Raw genomic sequence first — 22382 nt, forward strand, 5'->3', positions numbered from 1 at the left:
AAAAGCATTTAAGGATTTTTCCTTCTCTAACTTTTAGGTCTAACTTGCTTGGTCTTGCTGCTTGCTCCCATAGTGGGCAGTATTTTTATTTCCAGGATGGCAAGGACTACATTATGATTTAATTATATACTTACAAGTGTGCCTTCCCCATTGAACTCTGAAAGCCCTGGGGGTGGGGAGCAGATTTTTCACATTTTATAATCCAGGCCACTGGTACAGCATCTTGCACATGGTAGAAACTCAGTACAAGTCTCTTAAATGTTGAGCCAGTTCAATGGAACAAAAGCTGGTCAACTGAGCAACATGGAAAAATTGATTATTCATATATTTCTTTCTTTGCTTTTGGATGTAGTTATACACCTAGGTCCAAATGAGCAGTTTCATTTCAGTTAAACCAGATTTTATTTTCTCCCATTTTTCTATCAAAATACAACCTTATAAAAATGAACAGATTCATCTAGCACATGGGTTAAGTCAGACGATAGCCATTTGATGATCTGTCCAAATGATTAAGAAAAAGATCTTATCTCCAATAATCAGTCTGGCCTCCTGGTGATAAAATGTTTACTATGACCTGGCCAGCATTAACAAGTACATTGAAAGAAGGCAACTCCTCCTTTCAATAAGACATAAAGGTTGTTTAAACCTCAATTTTGAATGCAATATTAATGTGGTTACTTAAACATTAATTGGTCTAAAAGCCTGGAGCCATGCATGTGCTTGGTACTTTGTAGCATCTAGTCATTCAGGGCTTGGGACTGGGCCCATGTCCAGCAGGTGTCCTTTCATCATGGCAGCCACCTGCCACCTGGAGCCTTGGTGTGTACACTGCTGCCAAGCTCAAAGGCACTTCCTCCGGGCTTAGAGCTGGCAGCCCTTCAGAGTGCTCCGGAAGTCCCTCTTCAGAGACAGTTACCTGTCAAGAACCCATCAAAAGAATGGAAAAGTGCAGGTCCTAAGGGGTGGGCTTTTTTCTTTTATAAGAACTTCATTTGGTGAAATAACCCTGGAGCATAAATATATCACGTTTCCAATTTTGAGCTGAACCAAAGAGCATAATTTGTCCTCTCCCATACAGGAACTTAATTGCATTTCTACCACCTGACAAGTTCTAGACATTACAGAAAAGAAATAGCTCTTGGCTACCTGCATGTGGATTATCCACACCAAGAGGCATATTCCCTCCAGGCTTTCAGTCATGGGGACCTCAGTTAGTTCCATGGTCCTCTATTTCCCTCCCTGGGGACATGCATTATGGGGAATGGAATGAGGCCATCCACCTATGAGGTGGTTGAGAGATGGGAGTTAGAAGGTTCTGCATGCTAGACTTTCCCTTCATCATCAATAGAGGATCACCCATCATATGATTTAGTACCTGATTTTATTTGCAGAAGTATGAATGATGACTATTCAATTCAACTGAACAAAGATTTATTGAATGTCTGCTAACCATCATGCTATGTGTTAAGAGGGACACAAAATAAAAAAGTACACACTTTCCTACAAAGAGCTGGTAGTCATACATCATAGGGGAATAGCTTTGTCAAACAAGTGAATGAGTAAAGTGCCAAAATGAATGATGAGATTAATCATTAGATTCTGGGAAAGTTTTCAAAGAAATATACCTTATGTTGGGATGGAAATCATTACTATGGGAAGAACGAGGAGGGGGTCTAGCATGGGTAACTGTAACAGCTTCTGCATAAAAACAAAATATGTCAGCAGTGTATAACAATAAGCTTTTATATCACTTATGGGTCTGCAGTTTGACTGGGAGTTTGACAATCTAGGCTGGGCTCAGCTGGGCGGCTCTGCTTTCTTGGCTGGGCTTCCTTGCTTTTGGGGTCAGCTGGTTTTCGGATGAAATGGGGGGCTCAGAAAGGTGGCTCTGTTTCTTACTTCAGTTCTATGGATTGACTTGAATGGCTGTGTTTCAGGCTCTGCCAGCTCTTCAGCACCTCCTGAGTCCAGGAGGCTAGCCTGGTGGTGACGGTAGAGGCATAGGAGGGCACATGGGAACATAAAAGGCCTCGTAAGACCTCATCCATAAACTGACACAACACCTCTGTATTATTCTATTGCTTTAAACAAGTCACAAGGCCCAGCCTGAAGTCAAGGGGTGGGAAATATACTTTACCCCTCTAGAGAGGGGTGCTTTCTTTCAGAAGCTATAGGTCTCGGGAAGGATGAACTGTTGGTCAACACACTCTTCCTCGTTTGCTACAGTCAAGAATCCATGGAAAACTCCAGCAAGAGCATGTGATTCTGCACTGATTTTCAGTACAGGGTCTCAAGGCTGCTCAGAAGGTGACCCACAGTTTCCCAGCTGAAAGATGGAGGCCCTCGGGCAGATGCCTGTGCCCCACCCTGCGATCACTAAAACATCAGGAGATGTCATTTCCTGGCCCAGAAAAATCCTCATTTGGAAAAATTGCTATTTTATAGTCCCTTCACTCACCTTGGGATTAGCCCTCCCCTCTGAATATCCCTTTAGTTCAAAGATCTGCTACAGAGAAGCTGGATGTGGATCAGAGTTTCTGCTTCTCAGGGCCATCCTTCTTCATTACATCCCTGGCCGTGAGCAATGGGTCTTCTTTCCCCTTGTATCTTCTGTTTGCTTGGATGTTCTTTTTCAAATAAATCTTTCATTTTTTTCAAATAAAATCAAACTTTTATCTTTCAAAGAAATCTTTTAGATTTACTTCGGTGACCTCCACTTTTTGGCTTCTGCTTTCCCTCACGACCTTACACTTGGTCTGGATGATAACTCTGAGCTGACCTGTGTTGTGCACTGAGCAATTACGCTGGCTTTTAAAGACACTCCCCTGCTTGTGCTCCAGCGGGACAAGCTGCCATTAGGCAGAGTTGTGATCTCAGCTCTTTTGAGAAGGAAATGAATGTGTGTTGAACATCTATTATCTACCTGACACACGTTATCTCAATGATGTCTCACAACAAACCTGATATTCTTTTTGCCCATTCCACCAATGAGAAGACTAAAGTTCAAGGGGGGTTAATGGTTTCTTAGTCTAAGGTTGCAGAACTATGAATTAGGGAGCCAGGAGTCACACTCGGGTTTGATTCCATTTCCACTGTTGTCATGCTGTTAGAAACCCTACCTTTGCATGCTGGTCAATTTCCAACTGCTATCAGTTGCCACTCTGTGTCTAAAGACTCTCTGCTCTCCTGTCCCCTGACCCTATTCTTCATGGATAAGGCACAGGCCAGAAGAGCCAGGGAGTTAAACCTTGAGCTCCCCACCTTGCACCTGCTTTGGAGGCACAGCCCTCAACCACTGACTGACAAGAGTTGGGGGTAATTCTGAGAGGGCTCTGTCTACACTGCCTCCCAGAGTTCTACAGTGAGATTAAAGATTAAGCTCCCATTGCCCTCAGTGGTCACTGGCTTCTGAACAAACCCTTTCCTGGCTGCTGTCCCTTCTGGTGTCACTTCTCTTCTCCCCGGCTGGTATTTCCTGGAATCTTCTCTCAAATAAATGACTTGCTTTTAAATCTTCATCTCAGGTCTGCTGCTGAGAAAACCCCAACCCACTGGGAGAAGACTCTTTTTGGATTTTATAGAACCACTACGCATTTCTTCACCTCTGTAGCTCCAGCAGAGCAGGCTTTGGAGCAAAACAGGAGATGCTCAGCTCCACTCCGCCTGCCTGTCCACTGAAAGCTGCCACTTTAGGCACAGGTCACGTGTTCTTGAAGGACTCCTCCTCTGTTTTATAGACCTGGAAGAACCCCTAAGCTAGGACACATACTGTGAGCACCGCCTGTGGTTGTCACCGCATGGGGGCCACACAGTAAAGTGATGAACAACCCCTGCCTGCCTGCCCCTCCCCTGTTAGACGCATCCCATGCCTGTGTCCTCACTGACTCAGGCTCCTCTGGAGAACACCCATGTCTGCTTTCCCTCTTCCTCTGGGGTTTGCACATAGTGGGCTCCATACCCAGGGATTCAGTGGAGTTAGACCATACATCCAGACCAGTTGCACAAAGAGAATGGGGTAGAGGAACTCTGATTTTGACTTGGTCTAACATTATTTCTTGGCCAATACTCATTTCATGTTATTACTGAAGGGTTGGGGAAAAGAGAATTTTAATCATTTGGAATAGTGAGCATTGACCCGTGGGACTGGATCCCTCTGATTAAATTTAATCACAGAACAACAGAGTAAAAATAAAAGTGGTATTATTGTTCTTTGCTCCTAACAATCAACAGATTCAAAGTAGATTTGCTGAATTAAATGAACATTAATGACTTACATTTATATATCGATTTGCAGCTTTCAAAGGATTTCAATTCTCAGTTTAAATGGAAAGAACACTAGAGTACCAGCATACTCAGATTCTTCTCTCTTTCTTTCTCTCTCTCAGAGAGAGAGCACAAGCAGGGGTGGGGGCCAGAAGGAAAGGGGGAGAGGGAGAATCTTAAGCAGGCTCCATACCTAGCACAGAGCCTGACTCAGGGCTCAATGTCTCAACCCTGAGATCATGACCTGAGCTGAAATCAAGAGTCAGATGCTCAACTGACTGAGCCACCCAGGCTCCCCTCTTCTTTTTTGATATATGGAATAAAGCTTTGAAATTAATTCTGCTTTGGGAAATGTTTTACCTGGTTTGATTATCAATAAATTTTTGTTATAGCTGTCCAAGAACCTCTGGTAGAATTTTCACTTCTCACTGAAAATAATCAGTAGTGAGAAGAAGTTTTCTCAACACAATACCTTTCTGTTTATTGTAACCTTTAATAAATTAGCAGTCATCCTCCTGTGGTGAATGTTGCAAGTACCAGGCCTATATACCTTTGGCCTGTCACCCATCCCCTGGTGAACTCCATCCAATTGCCTGTACCAGTGTCTCTTTGCCAAGGGTTTTCTTTTTCTTTTTTTTAAAAAACATTTTATTTATTTATTTGACAGAGAGAGACACAGCAAGAGAGGGAACACAAGCAGGGGGAGTGGGAGAGGGAGAAGCAGGCCTCCCGCCGAGCAGGGAGCCTGATGCGGGGCTCTGGGATCATGACCTGAGCCGAAGGCAGACGCTTAACGACTGAGCCACCCAGGCGCCCCTGCCAAGGGTTTTTTATGAGACTGTAGAAGGTAGGAGGGGCTGGAATGTTCACATCCAATACCCTAGGACCAGCCTTCAACCAATGACTGAAAGGAGTTGATGTACAAATACCCCAGCCTCTGTGGTGAGCTCATCTATGTTGGGAAAATTCTGGCATGCATGTAGAACACCATCTCCTGGATTCCCTAGCAGGATCGAATTCAAGCTGCTCCCCATGGTAACTTTGATAATGCACTGTTTATTGGATGCCTTCCCTTCTATATTCCCCATTCTCTCCTTCCTCCTGAGAATCACCTCCCAAATAAACTACTTGCACTCTGACCCCTGTCTAAGAGTTTGCGTCTGGAGAAACCCGAAGCACATGTCACTAGAAGGGCACTAGGCAAACTCATTACATCCAGGCCATTAAGTCACCTAACAAGGTGTGACGCCACCTGTTAATCCTTTGCTCAAACAATTTTTGAGCTTATCACCATCCACTGATTTCATTGCTCTCCTGGGCAGCTCTACTCCACTTGCCATTCTCATTCTGTTAGGTATAGTGTAAAATTTTTAATTAAAAATAAAGATAAATTTGGTTAGTAGCTTCAAAGTTGTCACTCTCAACTCCACACAGGGCGAGAGAGACACTGACTGGAGCCAACCAGTTGAGGTTCAGGTTCTCTGCTGAGAAATTAAGAAGGAGATATTTGGATGTTGTTTTCTCACCTGTACCAATGACCCGGAAACACTTCACAGCCATGTGTAATTATAGATAATTTTTTGGTAAGGTTCCAAGTGTTTGATAAGTGTTGAAGACTCGGACCTTCCTCTGGATGGAGGCTGTTTTGTACGGAGCTCACATTTCCTGTTCACTTCTTTGGTGACATCTAGTTTAAGTTTAGAGGAGAGGGTGTCAGCTCCTCCACATCCTGGCCAAATGGTCATTAACCCTCCCCTTGACCATTTTCAGATATGGAGAACTCATTATTTCTTCGGAGAGCTAACTCCTTTTATTTATTAGCTTCAATCATTGGACAGTTCTTTAACTGAACTACACTCTTCTTCCCACAGCTGTCACCCAGGGGTGGGGATTTTCTTGGGAGAAAGTACTGAACGAGTTGAATGTTTCATTCCTTATGGAGAATTTGAAATATTTGAAAATGTATTTAAAGTGCCTCTTAGTTATCTCCCCACCACCCCAGTTTTCTCAGCTCTTCTTAGCAGGTTATGGTTTGGAGTCCCTCTACCATCCTTGTCACTATCTGTCATTCTTCATCTTTGAATGAGATGCGCATTGGAAGCAACATAGTTGTCCAAGAATTGAGGATTAGAATGTTCAAATAAATTACAGCATGAGACAAGACTATGTAGCCCCTATAATCATGTTTTGAAGAATATTTAGTAATATAAAAATGTTTATGACATATCAAGTGGACGGGGGAGGAAGCTGTATATGCAACAGAGCCCAATTTTATTAAAAAATATTCACGTAGAAGTGGAAGTCTGAAATATGTGAAAATATTAAGAGTGGTGCTATGGGCAGGTTTTGAATCTATTTTGTGCTTTCCTGAATTTTCTACAGAGAAAATGTATTTATTTTCTAATTAGAAAAAAATTTTTTAGAATGAAACAAAAAAAAAAAAAAGAAAGGAAGAAAGGAAGAAAAAAGGAATACAACAGTCATAGAAGCCATAGCACTGTTCAGGTATATTCTGATATTGGTGATTTGAGGGGAGCTGGCACCTCCCAATTTGGATGCTTCATTTTCCATTTTCAGATCAGGGTTTTTGGCAGATGTATCACGCTCTTGATTAGCGTAGAACCTGTAGTTCATCAGAGCCCCAGAAGATTATTTTCCCACTCGAATTACTATCTTTTTTTAATCTGATAAGTGGCTTTGGGGGCAGCCGGTCACAGATGCACGTGGGCTGGGTGGGGGGAAGGGAAGGATGCCCAGGTCACTCTCCATGTAAGTAGCCTCAGGTTGTTTCCATAGTGTAGTGATTATCACCTTCACCTGACATGGAAGTGACCTGCTTGGGGGCTGGACCGGCTGGAGGGAGGCCATGCACTGTGAGCTTCCAGCCTGTCTGACGGCTGCTGCAACCTTGAAGTCCTACAAGCTGTAAGATGTGGTAACACTGGTTTGTGAAAGTGAACAGCACCCTCTTTGGCTGCTGTGCAAGGCGCTGTCCTGGAGATGGTAGGACCCCTGTGCAGCCTGTAAAAGAATATACATACTTCTGTGCAGGGAGCAGCCTGGTGAAGATGAACCTGCCGGCCCTACAGGCTCTTATCCCTTGGCCATTTTTTCCTAAGGAAAGGCGTCTGGGTATCAGAGCCTTGGAGCAAATGCAACACACGCATTTCTCCAACTCCCCTTTTGGGGAGGCAGAGAGAGGGTCATTGGAGAAGGTGGTCGAGGCCCTGCATGGGGCAGTCCCTTTAAGAAAGCAGAAGGAACGGCCGGGTGGACAGCTCCATGGTGCCTGCAGTGCAGGAAGAAGGTCCCAGAGACAAGGAGGGATCTGCTTCTTCAGACTGCAGATGGGCACTGTGGCAGAACCTATAACTCACGGGCAGTTTCTTGTCTTCCCTATAGAGGTGGATTCTCATCTCTGAGAATAAAGCTTTGGTTTAACTTCTGTCATTTCCTTCTGGGGGGGGGGCATACTGGCTGGACAGTGCCAATCATTCATTTAACTTTATTATTATTATTAATTATTATCATTATTAAAAAGATGCTTAGTCCAACATATACTCTTCTAGATTTATAAGACCCATGAAGTATATAGAAGTTCAGCAGATTGGTGCTTTGTTCCCTGATGCTTAACGCAATAAACAGACAGAAAATCTCTGTTCTCTCTTTGCAATGTGCATGTGCACACCTTCCAGGACGAATGAATGACCCAGAATGTTGAACTGACAACACTTCTTAGCTTCTCTCTAATGAAGTCCGTATTCTCCTTAATATGAGACTCTTAAGCTAACTAAAGTAAGATTTAAAAAAAGACTTCAACCTGAAGGTTACGGGAGAAGTATAGCTTAGTACGAACAGCAGTGCTTGGCTGGTATACTCCCTGGGGTGAACATAAAGCAATCTCTCATGTTGAAAGGGTTTGCAGGTTTGGTCAGGAAAGCAGAGTGTGATTTGCTAGGTAAAAAGTTAGAGTGTGTGGATCTAGCTCAACAGCGTGTATCCTGATTCTCTGCGAATATGTCTTATTTGTCAAAGGATACCGTATGGTAGACTCAGTGTTGCAGGGGAAAGTCGGTGTGGGGTCCTCATAAGCACAGACAGTAAAAAAAGATGACGGCCCTGCTTTGGTAAAGCTATGGTTGCGATGTGAGTGGCCCCTCTTTTTGGCTTTTTGTCATTGGTTTTATCCAGCAAGAACCCAAATGGCACATTTCCACCCTTCAATTCAATATCCTCAGCTAGCGTTAAGTAAAGCTTGCCAAGGCTCTCTCTTCTTCACCTCTCCCTTTTTTCTGGGCTTGCGCTTTCAGACCTCAGGTCTCCTGATTGTCTTCTCACAAAGCCACCACCATTCCATGCTGCCAGGCCCCAGGCCCTGTCCCTTTGCTTCTGGTCTGAGCTGTGGCTCCAGCAAGATGGGCAGTTCGAGCGCCCATGAGTGGGCTTGTGTGCATGTGTTTCTGTGTGTGTGCACCCGCCCACCCAGGTCAGTTTGTACTTACGTAGTTCGAGGCCAGGTCCGGGTGCAGATAGTCAATCCCTGTGAAAAGAACACCACAGGATGGAAGGTTAATACCTGCCACTGTGTCCTCAGGGAAGTTGCTCAAGAAGGCACCCTCCTATGGGGCTGGTGCCAGGAGAATGGGGTGGGCTGAGCACGTATGCCTCAGGCCCAGCCCCGTGTTTCCATTCCCGAATGAGGGTGGGCCATGCCTCCCGAGTGGAGAGACAGCTGCCACGAGACACATCAGAGGAGGGAAGCCAATTAGAGCTGGGGCCCCAGGATAAGACTCTGACATGCATGTCCGTACTAAGGGGTTTAGTGCCTGCAAGATGGATGGCCCATCAGAGCAGTGATCTAAGATTTGTGGAAATTCTGACATTTTCAAAGCATCAACTGGCATTTCTTCTGAAATGAAACTGGCCAAGGGGGGGAAAACAATTATCATTTAACAGGGTACAGACAGCAATGGATTAGGGGAGCGTTCTCTGGCATGGAATAAGAAGAACACGGCTGGGTGGGAAAGGCAATTTCGCAGAGGGCAAATGGTTTCCGGTGAAGTGTCCTGGGTGAGAGCTGATCTTGTCCTTGCAGAATATAGCTTTCCAGGGAGCTTGTGACCTTGAGCTTCCCTGCAGGAGCCATGTGCTTTCTCTTGGATGTGGCCCATCTTGTCGACCAAGAGTCTTTGCAACGGTAGAGTTAGGAGCACCACTGCATTCCATTGCCCTTGAGGCCTCAGAAAGCACCATGGAACTTCAAGGCCATATTGAAGGCCATGCAGGCCTTCGCAAAACCAGCATCTCCTGGTGTCACGGTCACGAACATAGGTTTTGGAATCAAAGACCCAACCTTGCCGCCGCCAAGTGGCTGCGTGACTTCAGGTGAGGTGCTTGGCCTCTCTGCGCTTGAGCAGTGAGGTGTGCTTAGCTCAGTGGCATTTACTAGCTCTATTGGATTTGCCGTGTTTAAAAGCTAGGGGTATCATTCAATCCCTCTGATAGGTGGCATCTTCCATGCGAGTAAGGCCTGGCCGCAGATATAGCTTTGCCCCACAAAGAAGAACTAGTCTTGGGATGTTTCAAAACAAATTTCTGGTTACACAAGAAATTTCTGGACTGGGAGTCATTGTTCTACAGAACATATGTTGCATTTCATTGCTGATATTTTGACATGCAAAGCGTGTCAAATGACTGCTGCCATTCATGGCTGCTTTCTGTAATTTGGGAGAGTATAGCCTGTCACTTCCCATCCACCCTCCTCCTCCTCCTCCCCCACACCCCCTCCCAAGGACTGCAGACGGACAGGGGTCAGAAGATTCATTTGAGACTAGTATTTTTAAAGGTTGCCGGCTTGTCCTGGACCCTAATTCCGAAGTGGTCTGTTTCAGCTGTGGGAAAGGTTGGGGATGAGCACAGGCTACAGAGACCACCAGATCCAGTTCTATTCTAGACTCAGACACTGTAATAATTGTGAAGCTTCAGCCAAGGGACGTAATCTTCCTGAGCCTCAGTTTCCTTATCTTTGAAATGGGGATATTATTTATCTTGCAAAGCAGTGTTCAAGATGAGGGCCAATTCATCTAAAGTGTTTAGCTTGTAGTAAACACTTGATAAGTTATATTTATTACTGTCACCATTGGTCACAACATCTACCACATCATTAGAGTCATGTGGATAATGCAGAAGAGCAGAAACATTTTCAAAAATCTACTGGGTCTAGAATGTTGTGTTGAAATTAAATTGTTGTGTGTATTTGTTGAAATTGGTTACATTTTGTAAACTCAATGTTGGGCAAAACATTTTGTAACATATAGATAAGTTAAAAACACACCCACAGGGCGCACACAGACAATATGTTTTTTTTCTAGCAGGGAATCAATTTTTTTTGGCATAATTATACTTGTTTATTTATTTTTTTAGTAATCTCTACACCCAGCATAGTGCTTGAACTCACAACCCTGAGATCAAGAGTCACGGGCTGTACTGACTGAGCCAGCCAGGCACCCCAGCACGATCATCAGTCTATTCATGTTTGTAGTGTGTAAGAAGATTGTAATGCGTGTACATACACACCTAAGTCTTGGGAAAGCCAGGTACAAGCCACCTGTGCTGCCACTCTAAGGCAGAAGCATTCAGTGCACACAGTCTCAGGTGATACCCGCCCCCCCTCTCCCAACAAATCAAGCTGACTTTAGACACTTGGGTATTTCCCCCTAAAAGGTTTACCCTTCCTGGAGGTACTGCAATACCAGGTTGATGCATGGAGTGGATGGCGCAACCTCCTAGTCCATGCAGTGAGTCAATTTTTTAAAGATGACCCCATGTTCTGATAGTGCAAGTTGTCTGGGAGAGAAATTTTCTGAGAAATGGTAGTCTATTCTCTGCGAAGGTAAAATATCAAGGCAAAGAGATAATTTGAGACCTGAAGGAAATTAAAATTAAAACAAGATAAATTTAGCCCAACTAAAATAAAGGATCTTTAACTAGGTTAAGGGGAAGACTGGGGAAGACTGAGTGTTAAGTTGGGACAGACGCAGATTTTGGTCTGAGAAAGAAGAGATTATTGATAGAACCATGGGGAATGACAGACATGACTCAAAAAAAATATAATGAACTAAAGCATGAAATTAATGGCCTGGTAATTAAATAGTATTTTAATATTTTTGTCTATTTGATTATCTTTTGAGGTGGAGTGTACTAAATACATTTTCTCAATCAGCTTATTTGCTTTTAATTCTTGTATTATTAATGTATTCAATTTTATTTTGCACTCACTGGGTTATTTTCAGCAGTGAACACCAGGCACGATGCAGGTCCTAAAAAAACAGGCTATTTAGACACAGAACCTGAGCTGTTCAGCTATCTATGGCTCCCAGTCTACAGGGGAGATCAACTCATCACCAGCCAATCATAATGCAAATGATATGCAAATGACAATTCCTTGGTTAGAATTCACATTAATATCCCACCATCAATTTGAGTCTTTTCAGAAAGTCTAATCCACAATAGTTCAAATTCTCAGGAAACTCTGATGATTCTGGAGATCTCAGAGAATTAACAAGGAGCTCCATGTACATATTCCTAGTTATAATGTTAGTAATTCAGTTGAGATGTATAACTATACCACACACCTTTTCTGGAGGTAGGTCTGTTCTCCCAACTTCAGTCTGAGTGGGCTATGACTACTTCTACCAATAAGTTGTTGCACGACTTTCAAGGCTAGGTCAGAAGAGGTCAGGCATCTTTCACCTGTTCCCTTTGGATACTTGTCCACTCAGGGGGTGAGGTGGGGTGGGGAGGCGAATTCAACTGCCATGGAAGAAGCCCATGAGTGGCCCTTGGTACGAAAGCCTCAGCTGAGCCGCAGCAGCCATCAGTGGTCAGCCTTGGGAATGAGCCGAGAATGTCTACCCCAGTTGAGTCTTCAGATGACTGCAGCCCAGCCAACATTCTGCCCTCAACTGCATGAGAAACCTCAAATGAAAAGTGCCCAGACTGGCTCTTCCTGAGTTCCTGTGCCACAAAATTATGAGCAAAACAAATATTTACTATAAGCTGCTAAGGGTTGGAGTCATTTATTATACAATAATAATACCCCACTAGTCCTTCTGAGACTGGTGAAGCCCAAGTTGCTTTTCTATGTGATGCAGACTTCTAACTCTCTTGGGAGGGTAAGGCTGACTGCCTGGTCCTTAGGTTTGGACCTCCACTTACAAGGATGAGATCCCAGTCACAAAGACCCACCAGGGAGGCAGAGCCAAGGGGTGGGTTTCAAACACTGAAGATGATGGTTAAGATCAGTTTGAGTAGTTTCTTGCCTCCCTAACCTTGGTTTCTTCATCTGCAACATGTGGACAATACCACCAATCTTAGAGGATAATTGTGACTGTTTCCAAATTGTTAGGCAGTACCTAGCATATAGTGAGTACTCAAGAAATATTAGTTTTTTATTAGAATTTATTTATGTATTTGTCAGAGAGAGAGAAAGCACAAGCAGGGAGAGTGGCAGGCAGAGGGAGAAGCAGGCTCCCCGCTGAGCAAGGAGCCCTATGTGGGACTCGATCCCAGGACCCTGGGATCATGACCTGAGCTGAAGGCAGATGCCTAACAACTGAGCCACCCAGGTGTCCCAAGAAGTGTTAGTTTTTATTGTTACTTCAACCTGAAACTCTCTCTGATCTTGCTTCCCTGGCCTTCAGTCTTACTTCCTTGGCATCATCTGATGGACTAAAGTCCTTGATTCATGCCCTCACTGACCATCTTTGACCTTGATAGCCTGCACCTGTCCAGAATTGTGCCTGTGCTGGGTGGCTTCTACCCATCTCCATGTTTTGTTGGCCACATCCTATTTTCCAGTTCAAGTTCCCAACAGCAAACAACCCTATCTACAACAAAAAGGGTGACTTATTACCATTAAGTGGGGTCCTTGCTGACATCTCCGTGCCTGGAACAACAGAGCAAACCCTTAAGAAATGCTTTCTGCCTCTGTGGGCAACAGCTAACCATGGAGGTACTCTCCTTCTGATGTGTAGTGTGTGGAAATGACATTAAATTGCACCTACATGAAAGCAGCAGATATTTATTGAGCAGGTATTGAGTCATTGGATCTAGCAGAGAGGATGTTGGTCCAGTTCTGAGTTGCACAACCAGAGAGTGTGAATGGCTATTAAAACAGGGCTGTCTATAGATTGACTCTCCCACATTCAGATAATCAAATTATTTCCTGTAGAGGCCAATTAAAGAGAACCAATGATTAGAAAATATGATATTGTTTTTGCTCTTAGGTGTGAAGGTCAGTATCTGTGTGTGTCTTTACCTTGTTTGGTGATGATATCTTACTGAGCGAATATCTGGGAAACAATACTATACCATTTACTGATGCTCCCCGCCTCACCATCACACTTCCTATTCTAGGTGTTAGGGCAGAGATGCCTAATGACACAGTGTGAGGCTGTTGACCATTGTCCCTGTTGTGTGGGAGGCCACTCGTGTCCCAAATGTGCTCATCTTGACATTCAGAAAGGGATTTGGAGACTGGCTTGGTAGTTCTCTTCTTCAGTTATCACTCTGAATAAGCATGTGCTGAATTAAAGCCAGCCACAAACCTTTCGTTTAACTCTGCACCGGGATGTGGAACCTATTTCTCCTCCCCTGGAATCTGTGCCTGAGACCATTCGTCCAATAGAAGTGGCTGAGTGATGTTTGCTCGTTCCATGTCTGGCTTTTGGGAAGAGTAGCAGCTTCTGCTTCTTGTCCCTTAGAGTGACTGTTCTTGGGACCCCCCAGCCATCTGCAAGAAATCCAGCCACCTTGCTTGTGAGACCACGTGGAGAGGAGAAGTCCTGGGACTACATGGAGCGGGAGGGAGACTGAGCCATTTTAGCATCCCAGTTAAGCATCCAGTTGACACTGGCCCCGGCTACATTCTGACCCCAATGGCATGAGAGACCCCAGGGAGACCAATAGCAGAACTTTCCAGCTAAGCCTGGTCAACCCACAGAATTGTGAGAGATAACAACATGGTGGTTGTGTTAAGCCACTCAATTTTGGGGTAGTTTGTTCTGCAGCCACAGATGACCAAACAAATGGAACTTTCTGTGGTGATAGAAATGAAGTTGAATTGAATTTCAGCAGCCGCTAGCCCCTTGTGGCTATTGAGAACTTGAAACAAAGCTAGTGTGACCGAGGAATTGAATTTTTAATTTTATTTAGCTTTAATTGTTTAAAACTTAAGTGTAAATAGCCACATATGGCTAGTGGCTACTCCACTGGACAGTGTGGATCTGGAAAAGTATATGGTAAATTCAGATGGGTTTAGAAGATGCTCTAAGGTAAGGTACAAGCTGTGGCCCAATAAGAAATGACAGTTCAGTGATGGCCAGTCTTCCTTCGTTCATTTTTTTGGCTTTTTAATTTATTAATTAATAAAATAGTGGAGGAGTTGGGAGTTTAAATTGGGGGGCAGAGAGTTTGGTTTTGGGGGGATTCCCAAAGGCCACTAAATCAGAAGAAATATCAAACAAGAAAATGCTGAGACTTTCTTTTTGAAGGGCTTGGCTTCTCAAGCCAGGAAAGGTGGGTCAGAGTCAGGGCTCATCCTTCCATTTTCCCTTTTTGGAAGGGTTGATACACAGTCAGTCAGGGAGCTACAGTTAAAGAATCCAGAAATAGGCATCATGGGCTGTTGGGTTTCATAAAACAATATGCCTGTCTGTGGCCACTTTGAGGGTGCTCCTCTAATCCTCCAGACACTGTGTGATTGCAATATATCCTAGGCAGATTTCCCCCAAACATAGACACATTTTTTTCCCAGGTGAGCTGGTCTCAGCCACGTTGGTTTCCAAACCAAAGCATTAGGAAGGAAGAAATGGTTATAAGCTCCCAAGATCCACGTGTATACACACGCTTTCTCCTACAGCGCTCCTTTCTTCTTGTGAAAGCCCTCGGCCACTGGAGAAAGCTTTTACATCCACTTCAAAACATCTCTCACATCAGAAAACACGAAGGCATTGTTTCTATGTGGATATTTAATGAACCCACACAAAAGACAGCACCAATTTTAAGCATGCTGGCTCCCTTTGTTTCACCACCAATTCGTCTTCAAAGGCTTGCTTTGGAGGGCATAGTGTTCTTTGAGTATCTTCAGAAGGGAAAAGCTCCATTGTTTCATCTCATACATAGGCTTTATGTATAATTGCATCAATACTGCTTAGTGGAACTTTTCCTGGAGGATCCACATGGCTGATGAGGGGCAAGAGGACCTGCCCAGCGAGATGACCACTGGAGAGAGATTCTTCAGAATCTTGGCAGAGCCAAGGATATGTGTAGTTAGAAAAACATCAGTTCCTCAGACCCACTGGTTTTTGTATCATAAACTATAGAAAATAAAGCTCTACTAAATCTTTGTCTGGTAGGCATATGGGGTAGAATAACATGTTATAGAGGGCATATGTAATAAGGGATTATCAAGGTCTGCTTTACCAGGGTTCATCCTGAAAGTAGCAACAAAGTCAAAATTTCTCCAAACTCCAATCCTGTTACCAAAAAGCTATTTCATCGGTGTAGAGCCACACTGTCTAATAGAACTTTCTGTGATGATAGAAACGAAATTGAATTGAATTTCAGTAGCCACTAGCCCCTTGTGGCTATTGAGAACTTGAAATGAAGCTATTGTGACTGAGGAATTGAATTTTTAATTTTATTTAGCTTTAATTGATTAAAACTTAAGTGTAAATAGCCACATATGGCTAGTGGCTACTCCACTGGACAGTGTGGATCTGGAGAAGAGGATGGTAAATTCAGATGGGTTTAGAAGATGCTCTAAGGTAAGGTACAAGCTGTGGCCCAATAAGAAATGACAGTTCAGTGATGGCCAGTCTTCCTTTGTTCATTTTTTTGGCTTTTTAATTTATTAATCCAATAAATATGTATTAAGGGCATCCTCAAGTTTGAGAACCACTGGTCTGGAGGAAGGGGAGGATTTTGCCACAGTATAGACGATGGTCGGGTCCAGCAGGTGGTTATTCTGCCTTTGATTAGCATCCCCAAAACAATGAATCTTTTATATTCCAAAGGCATGCAAAGACACACTTGCTTCCAAATGATGTGAAGGCTTTGAAATACTTACCATCATCCATAATTCCAATTGTAACACCTTTCCCTGTGTATCCCAGCTCCCAGGCTTCTGCCACATTCAAATCAAGGCCAGGAGTGCCATCAGCTTGTCCAGTATTGATCTGGTTCAGGAATTTCAAGGCAAAGCATCTTATTAGTCTGGTGTAGTAAAGCACCTGTGTGTTTGCACCTGCTCTTCCAGGGCCGGCTTAAAGACCCCGTCTTCCATGAAACAGTACTCCTGAATGTTTCCCCATCTAACTCTTCCAGACTTCTCCCTCTGTTTTTTGACACACGCCACTGATGTTTCTGTGACTGGATTGCTGTCTTTAAACTCCTTAAAGTTGCCATTGCAAGAAACCTTCCCCAGTTTTGAATTAAACCTCACTCTTGTAGTCTTTATTTATACCTCATGTTTTAAATTTAGCACATACTGTCTCGGATCATTCTTATTTGAATGTGATTTCCTCCCTCAAGACCAGTATGCTTTGCAAGAGGGAGCATGTCTTACTTACCTTTGTAATTTCAGGGTCACTTTACCAAAATATTTGATGCACTAAATCAAAGATAGCTGGCTCACTTTTAGTGCTTGTTCTAATGCAAAAAATAGTCTTTTCCCTAAAAAAATTCGAAAAAGGAAAACCAAGAAATTCTATATAAATATGTTTACTACCCTCTTTTCATGCATCTTTGTCCTGTGCAGATTTTCTCAAAGATGAGTCATAAAAACAGTGAAGTTAGAGCTCATACTGCAGAAGCACACAGTGACCTGTTGGCTATTACTACGGTGTTGCTAAAACACTGTGAATGTCATTAGTGTGCTTGGTAAAAATGACTGCTCTTTTCCTTCCACGCATGCGTTAAGATTATACCTCTCCATCACCTAGGAAGTTAGTAGAATGCCCATATGACTGATTTGGGCCAATAGAATGTGAGTTCATGTGCCATTTGTCACATCCAGGCAGAAGCCTTAAACGCCAGTGTGTGACCTGCTCCTTCCCCTTGTTGAGGTTCTCATGAAAGTGGGGGTTGGGACAGAGCTGGGATGGAGATGGAGCTGGGATGGAGCCTGGGTCCCTGAGGGACTCTGAAGCATTGGACATATAACGTGAGTGAGCCAAAGCTTTGATCTGTTAAGCCAAGGTGACTTGGGGGTTGGTTGTGAGTGCAAGAAATGTAGTCTAACCTGATTAACGCACATAAGCTCTTTTCAGCTGCCCGGATTGGAATTGTAGGATTCCATGCCAAAAAACAAAGGACATAGTCAAGCTCGGAAGACCCAAGATAGAAGTTGTGATGCATTCCTATAAACGTCTCAGTCCACAGGGCTACAATTTAGTCTTCTATCTTGCTCATCACCTTTTAGTCTTAAATAAGGTAAAGCATCACTCACAGTTTTACACTAATCCTCCCTTTCCCTCAAGATGCCCTGCAGTTAGGATTGGTTTAGAAGATTTGGGTCTCTTTTAAATATAACCCAACTTGTCCAAATGGATCATGAAGGACTGCTGGTGAGCCAGATAATAACATTCACTTCACCGGACAGACTGGGTTTCGGGGCCTTGCATCCTCCACCTGAAAAGCCCCATGGATGTGATTTCCTGCCATTACTTTAAGAAGCGCTAATGGATGCTACTTTTGTTGCTTTGGTCTTTGAGCTCTCTTGTTTGTCCCTTGTGAAGTTGCCTAAATCTTTCTCTTATGCCTGTGGTTTCATTATGTCCTCCGGTCACTCTGCCTGTTGAGACCCCTGGATTACTCCCCTCAGACTCTTGACTCAACTTCTACATGATTTTGCAAGTCTTCCCTCATGGATCGGTGTGCTTTTTCGGAGTCTGGGGCAATCTGATCAGCATTTGATAGTTGCTTTGACCCTAGAGATCATGGCTATTTAACAGTTCCAGAAGGAAGCAGAAGTAAGAAAGAGTTCTCTCTCTCTTCATAGAGAACATGATGCATGGGTGCTGATAGAAAATCAATACCTATCAAAGGGAAGAAAGGTTCATAGAGTAGGATGCTGGCTGACATCCCACAGAATAATGAGGAAATAGAAATGCATTTTTTTATCCGAAGTCTCAAGATGAGAAATGTTAGGAATAATATGGACATGCTTACCAGATACCACTGCTTTGTAAAAAGAGGATCATTCATGTTGATATCAATCTCATTGATGTCTCTATACCCCCGCTTCTTTCTGTCGAATCCTTCTTGCTGCAAGGCCATCTTTACCTGGAATGACAATATTGGCATATTACCTGAATATCCACCTGAACTTCTTCTGGAATTCATTTCCATGAATTCAAATTCCATTTGTACACAGGTGCTTTTTTTCTCTGTGGAAGCCAAGTTCATCTCATGTACACTCTACACTCTATGATTATTTTCCAAAAGCATTCACTTCTGTCTGTGCTGAATAAATTGGCCTTGGAGATGGCTCACAGTGAGTTTCCTTAAAATGAGAATTTGGTAGAAAAAAGTACTCTCAAGGAAGATAAGGGGGTAGGGGTTGTTAAGGGAAATAAAACAATGCAATGCTTCTTTAAGTAAAGAAGATTGATGTGGATTCAGGGAGGGGGAGAGACAGTGAAAACTGAGGGGATCATTTTTCAGAAGGGTTTTCCAGCCTTTGCATTTGTTGAGAGGATTGTGCTATCATATTTGGGAATCAGCCAAAACCAAAATCAAGTCAAACCAAAACAAACCAAAACCCAAACCAAAAGAACACTTGCCTAGAGAGCCAGCTAGTTCATATCAAAGCTCTAGGAGGTAAGCGAGGGCTCTTTGAAAAGAAAGGGCTGTCCTGGCAATGACAGTGCTTCAATTTTTGGAAGGTCAGACCGAACCCCAAGCCCTTGGATGAAATGAAACTTAGGAGCTGAATTGTTCAAGCAGGCTTCTGGCAACAGTTAGATTTTGTCCCATTCATGAAATTTTCTTCACTTGGGCAATCACAAATTTATCATCCAGGGGCTGTGGCTCATCTCTGAACATCTACAAACTCGGGAACTATGCCAATGTATAAAAGGGTGTGTGCTGCATACTGATTTTTTTTTTTTTTTTGAGAGAGAGAGACTGCGTGTGTGAGCGAGCGCAGGGGAGGGGGCACGGGTAGGGGTAGAGGGAGAGGGAGACAGAGAGAGAGAGACTCTTAAGCAGGCTCCCTATCCAGTGCAGAGCTCAATTCAGGGCTCGATCTTACAACCCTGAGATCATGACCTGAGCCAAAATCAAGAGTTGGATGCTTAATGACCTGAGCCACCCAGGTGCCTCTGATTTTTTTAATGATATTTTGCTGCCCAACATTCATTTCTTCTTTTCCCAAGTATCTCCGGTGCATTTGGGGGGTTACCTGGAGTCCACTAAGTTCCGTGTTGGTGGGAATGAAATTTGAGACACCTATCTGCAAAGAAACTGCAGGTCTCTCTGACTCAGAGGTGCCCAGGTGGGTACGGATTTGAATCCTGGGAAAGGGATGTGAGAGCAGAAGGAACCCTTGAAGGCTATTTATCTCAGAAGTTCACTCACCAGACTTTCAAAGGTCCTTGGGACAGTTCCACAGCCCGACCAATCCTTCGGCCTCCCACTGATTGTGAACTGCCTATACCATTCCAAGAAATTCTCTTTTGCTTATGTAAGCCAGAATCCATTTGTGTTCCTTGCACTTGAGAACTCTGATGTGGGAGCAGGGAAGTCAAGAGGACCCACGTCAACTGTGATGGCAGGGACGGAAGAATGAAGAGAAGAGACCACATATGTGGCTGGAAACCTCCCCTTCCCTCCTGTCCTGAAATGTGCAGGAATGCTGTGGGAGAGTGGTTCCTTACTTCACCCTATACATTGATACAGGCAGACCGGAGGCTCATTAGCCAGAAAAACTCTAATTCTAGCAGAAACTCTGTATGTGTAGAAAAGAGGTGGTAGGTGTGGCATGTACTCTGTTCTTTGGAGGTATTCCAACGACAGATATTCACTGTGGCATATAGCAAGTATTTGGGAGCTGGGATGGATGGATGTATGTCTTCTGTATATACATACACAGATGCACACACATATATATCTTCTGAGAAGAAGATGCCAAGATGAGGGGCGCCTGGGTGGCTCAGTCGTTAAGCGTCTGCCTTCGGCTCAGGTCATGATCCCAGGGTCCTGGGATTGAGCCCCGCATCGGGCTCCCTGCTCAGCAGGAAGTCTGCTTCTCCCTCTCCCACTCCCCCTGCTTGTGTTCCTGCTCTCGCTATCTCTCTCTCTGTCAAATAAACAAATAAAATCTTTAAAAAAAAAAGAAGAAGATGCCAAGATGAGATTAAATATGCAAGGCTTTTATTAGGAGAGAAAATGCAAGAAACTGCTATGTAAGCTTGACCCCGCAAAGGAGAGAGTGAACAAGATTGGGCAAAAGTGTCCTCAACGGCTCTATAGTGTAAGGATGGCTTGGCAGGTCTGTTGGGAATCCAAAGTCAGCTGTCCGAAGAACGCTGTGTCTCCCAGGGACGAGCCTGCCTCAGTGCCCTTGCTGTGCTCAGTCACTGGCTAGAGCTGCCAGGAAGCATGGCTTCTTGCCAACACAGTGACAGATTTCAGAGTGCAGCAGCTGGGGTCCTTGGTCAATTACTCTCCCAGAAGTCAGAGGTATGTGCTGCGTATTCTCACATCTGCCACAGAACAGACAGACAAATAGATCTAGCTAGACACATACACATGTATGTAAAGAGCCACAGCACATCCCTCTTAAAACTTTTCTCTTACTCAGGAAGCAAGTACTCAAGGAAGAGCAGTAGGGGAAGGAGCCTGAATTCGGCCATCGCATCTTCCCATAGTGGTCCCAAGCAAGACCTTTATCCGCACTACTCACTGACAGTAAGCCTTGGTTGGCTTCCACTGAGGGATTCCCATCATACTGGATTCGTTGTCATGACTGACTTCGCTAAAGTAGCACCGTTCCTTCACGAGGGTCTTTGCTAAGCAAGAGCAGCTGCCCTGTGGCTGCTTGAAAACTCCCCTCTGTGGCTGCTTCTCAGAAGCATAAGAACAAGAAGACTCACCCTGGATTTCATCCTTTTAGATAACAGTGCAAGAATGGCTATGACAAGAGCACTCCAAACTCAATTAGCCTGAGTGCAGTCTAATGAAAAGACTTTAGAATCATTTCCATAAAATTAATTTTTAATTCCATAAATTAGGTTTTAATGGAGACCAGCGATGCTTTGGAATGCTGTGCTTTCTTGACATCACCCCTCCTTGCAGCCCAGAAGCACTGAAGCATGACGTAGGTGTCTGTAATCTTGTCATCTAGTGTTACTAAATATTAAAAATCCTAAGACTGCAGGCCTTTCTGAGCTTTTTAGTTTATCTTCATGTCCTTAATGAAGATCACAGTTACAATTGCAAGAGAGAGAGAGAACACCTTTTAAACATATATTTTTACTTGTTACAAATAACTGGAGAATAGTTTTCATCCCCCCACCAATGATACCATGGAATACCATAAATTGCTTTAATCTTTCTGGGTTCTTGTTCAATGTTAATTTGCATTTAAGCCTAATTTTTGCATAAAAGTAATTGAGCTATAGATAAAATTATGCTTTCTTTCTTCACTAAGTATCCTACTTTAGGAATTCTAATATGTTGCTCTGTAGCTCTCACAACTTAATTTTTAACAGCTACCTGAATATCCCCTAGAATAATGTACCATAATTTACCCAGTGATTTCCCTTTTACTGGTCATTTGGATTGTTTTCTATTATTAATGAAATTGCCATTAGCAGAAAGATGAGATTATAAACTATTTTTAAAGACCTCTGGAGAAGACTTCAGTGTTATAATCCTATGTGTGATAAAGCTGTTAATATCAGAGAAGTATTTCCTAGTGTTCAAATTCCTTCCTCACATTATAACTAAGAGGTCACTTTTATCGTCTCCTCTGAATTGTAATTTTTCACACATGATACCTTTCATTACCACTTCAATGTGGTACCAATGCCATGCAACTTAACCATAGTTTC

At 43.6% G+C, this 22382-nt stretch overlaps 1 protein-coding gene across 1 annotated transcript in view; it reads right to left on the reverse strand.

Annotated features, from left to right (window-relative positions):
• PCSK2 (proprotein convertase subtilisin/kexin type 2) overlaps positions 1–22382 on the reverse strand; it is a 274278-nt gene that overhangs the window by 96686 nt on the left and 155210 nt on the right. Inside the window, exons 3-5 of the mRNA XM_027623782.2 lie at positions 18496–18609; positions 16394–16502; positions 8766–8803 (exon numbers count right to left, since the gene is read on the reverse strand). Of these exons, the coding sequence (XP_027479583.1) occupies positions 8766–8803; positions 16394–16502; positions 18496–18609 (261 nt within the window). The remainder of the gene's footprint in view (positions 1–8765; positions 8804–16393; positions 16503–18495; positions 18610–22382) is intronic.

Source organism: Zalophus californianus, chromosome 8 (genome assembly GCF_009762305.2).
Source record: "Zalophus californianus isolate mZalCal1 chromosome 8, mZalCal1.pri.v2, whole genome shotgun sequence".
Taxonomy (NCBI): domain Eukaryota; kingdom Metazoa; phylum Chordata; class Mammalia; order Carnivora; family Otariidae; genus Zalophus; species Zalophus californianus.